Source organism: Manihot esculenta, chromosome 1 (genome assembly GCF_001659605.2).
Source record: "Manihot esculenta cultivar AM560-2 chromosome 1, M.esculenta_v8, whole genome shotgun sequence".
Classification (NCBI taxonomy): Eukaryota; Viridiplantae; Streptophyta; class Magnoliopsida; order Malpighiales; family Euphorbiaceae; genus Manihot; species Manihot esculenta.
Window position 1 is genome coordinate 24078721 of NC_035161.2, and position 3459 is coordinate 24082179.

At 34.4% G+C, this 3459-nt stretch overlaps 1 protein-coding gene across 1 annotated transcript; it reads right to left on the reverse strand.

Moving 5' to 3' along the window:
* Nucleotides 1-717: 717 nt before the first annotated feature.
* LOC110627138 (probable glucan endo-1,3-beta-glucosidase A6) lies at nt 718-2575 on the reverse strand. Its single transcript, XM_021773389.2, has 2 exons — nt 1218-2575; nt 718-943 (listed from the first exon to the last, which is right to left on the reverse strand). The coding sequence occupies exons 1-2, from the start codon at nt 2530-2532 to the stop codon at nt 906-908; spliced, it is 1353 nt and encodes a 450-aa protein (XP_021629081.1). The 5' UTR covers nt 2533-2575; the 3' UTR covers nt 718-905.
* Between the last annotated feature and the right edge of the window lie 884 nt (nt 2576-3459).

The window sequence follows — 3459 nt, forward strand, 5'->3', positions numbered from 1 at the left end:
CATGCTTTTAAATATATATTTGAATTTTTCCCCCTTTGTTTGGGAGTTGGAGAATCTAGAATGTGACCACAAAATGCATGTTGATGGTGCCCCATCTAACCTGCTAGCTTCGCTAGCTGTCTCTGTCCTAGAAAGTATATGTTTTTAGAGCATTTTCTCATCCTTTCCGGTAGTTCTTAAGTAGGGTGGTTGTGCAGGAAAGAGATTATGGAAAGTTGAAACTGAAGAATTATATCACTCTGATCGGTGAATCCTATTAACATGAAATCAGGTTTTTGATCTCATTGTCAGTGAAACTCTTTGAAATTAATTGATCTTCTTTGCCCTCTTCTTTCTTTCTTTCGGTGAATTTGTTCTCTTCTTCTTCCTCTTCTTCTTTTACTTTCCTTCGGTGGACGGTTGTATGATGTGGGAGTTTTCAGTTTAATCTCAGCAATGCTTAAAATCAATAAATTTAGGATTCCTTCTAGTTCTAATGAATGATTGGGATTTATGGACTAGTACAGGTTTCTGCATTGGGCGTTTGGGTTATTTGTCTATATATATTTTTCTGATTGGTTGAGGTATATTGGAATCATTTGATTTCAGGAGATTGAGCAAACTGCTGCTTATGGTAAATCATTAGTTATTGTTCTTGTTTCAGTTCAAATAGAGAATATGCATCTTCTAACATGATGGCATTTTTATGCTTGGGATGACAATCATGAGAAGAAAAATGGAAAATTAAGTAGTAATCATTATTTGTTATAATTGTTATTATGAACCATTATTTGTAATTAATTTGAGCAATAAAAACAATAATTATAGCTGAAAAAAAAAATAAAAGCGCAAAAAACAATAAAAAAGTATGATTTAGATGGACCGTCTCCTGTCGTTTATATCGTTTCCGGGAGCTTAAATCATCTTCAGATAGTCACACTAGGGAACGTGCATGATCCATGACCTGCCCAAAAAATCATCCAATTGAACAGATAATTTAGAAGGAAAACTTGCAGAATAACCATTAACACTTGGAAGAGATAAAGCGATGTGTTTTAGAGTTGGAACCTCAGATTAATAATTTTGGTTCTACCCAATTTTCAAATTTGGAATAATCTCTATATCAATTAGTGGAGCATCGATCATATTGGTTGATTTCTTCTGCCTCTACTAGCTAAAGTTGTTAGGTTCATCAACTCACTTAGAAAAAAACTTAAAAATAATTGCTTAAAACTCACTAGGATTGGTGGTGGTCTGCTCTGCAAGTCCATTGAAGTAGCAATCAGCACCTTGGCTCCTAAACTGTGCCCAATACGAGCTAAAGGCATAACTGGCGTGCCAAAGAACTGATACTGGCTCATAACATTCCTTCCCAATACCCAAAGCGTCACATGTCCCATTTCCTTGACTGCAAGCATACCTTAATGCCCTTGCCAAATCCATCAAATCAGCCCCTCTTGCTGCTACGCACCACAGCTTCCCCTTGTAAGGCTTGTTATTATTTGGATTTGGCAATGGCCCATACTCAGTTTCTAGGCGATTACCAGTCAAGTCAATATCATATATAGGTGCTCCATTTCCATTCAGTAACCCCCAATGCCTCTCTGTTCCAGGACCACCCTTCTGGTTCTCATCATATAATGAGAAGATAAATGTTGGTATTACCTCACCTGGTCTTGCTGGTGTCCCTATTGCTGGCTTAGCAGTCATCCTTTTTACGACATTTCTATTGTAAGTTGCTGCATTGTAAATGTTAGCTCCAGGTTGATCTATGTCCCCTGCATTAGGCCAACCAGTTTCTGATATCGACAACCTGACGTCAGGGAAACCCAGTTTGGTCATGGCAAATATGACAGAGTCAAGCATTTGGTCCAGTAGGTTGGTGTAGACAAATCCAGTATAAGGGTCAGTGTAGTTCTGGTTTGGTTTGAACAAAGCCATGTCAAGGCTTGTAATGCTAGGGTTAGCAGACCATGGGAAGTAAGGGTAAACATCAATAAAAAAGAAAGATTTTGTTCCATTCAAGAACTTGAGCAACGGTACAATCACGGTACTTGAAATATCACACCTGAAACTCCCTTTCGATGGCGGCAAGGTTATTTCAAGTATGTCCATGGCTAGTGGGGCACCAATTTTAATGTTCTGAATCTTCTTGGCTTTAAGAGAATTCTTAATTCTACGCATTGCAGGGACAAGATTATGCCAAATAATCTTTTCCTGCTCTGAAACATAACTCAGAACTTCATTGCCGACCAGAATGAATCGAATCTTAGTATCAGGGAGGTATTGTAGGACATTGTCTTGTACCCATTTGTTGGCTATGGATTGGTTAGAAGCAATGCTGATGATTGCATGATTTGGGACCATGATAGCTACATGGATTTTGGTTCCTGATAAGAGTTTCAAGATTTCTGGATTAGCATCATAGAGCTTTACACGACTTACGTTCATGGATTGGATAATCTGGATGGATTGAAATGCAGATGGCAAGTTGCTCCCTAGCCTGCCGTAGTTTATCCCAATCTCGCTTGAAATTATTAGTGCATCTGCCATTTCTGAGAGGTTAGTCAAGAAACAATCTGATAGAAAGATGGTTTAGCTATTAATATTGTTTTAGATTTTAATTATTTTTTAGAAAAACATTTCCATGATTTTCTCTCTATTAAGCAATAATACGTTGAAACAATGATCATATGCCAACATATGATATGGTATGTTAAGCTAATAAGTGCCATGTATATCTAAATATTATTATCTAGAAAAGAGAACTACTATAAGATTTATGGATTTTTTAAAAAATTATTTGTTCATTTCTATTTCAAAATAGTTCAATTAAAATTTCTTTATATTTTATAAAATTAAATTATTTAGTCTTCTTATTAAAAAAATCATTAATCAACTTGTTTCAATCTTAATTAAACAAATTAAATAGTATACATATTTAAAATTAGAGAAACTAAATAATATATATAAGGATTAGATACTATAAAATATTTAAGATAATTAATGGTACAAAGAATTTAATTTTATAAAATATATAAATATTTTAATAAAATAATTTTGATATAAAAATAAAAATGAATTTTTAAAAAATATAGAGATATGATAGTATTCTCAAAAAAAATAAAAAATATTAGTTACTAAATATTTTAGGGCCCACCATATAAACATGTCAATCTATTATTGGTTTTTTATTCCGTATAGACTGTGTTACATGGAATAACCCATGTATTATATTATTTTTCCATGTTAAGGCTGCAGAAAGCGTCATAAACATTTGGTTTCAAAGGAAAACAACTTACTTGAGAAAGCAAGATAAAAAGAGAAGAAGTAGAAAAGAAGAAGAACAGGACCACCACCGCCACCTGCCATGTTTCCTGAACCTGAAATATCTTTTCTGACAATGGAGTTCTTGCTCTAATGAAAGAGACCCTTGAGTGTTTTTAAAGGTTTTTTCAGGAGTAGGTAGGTAAGCTTGTT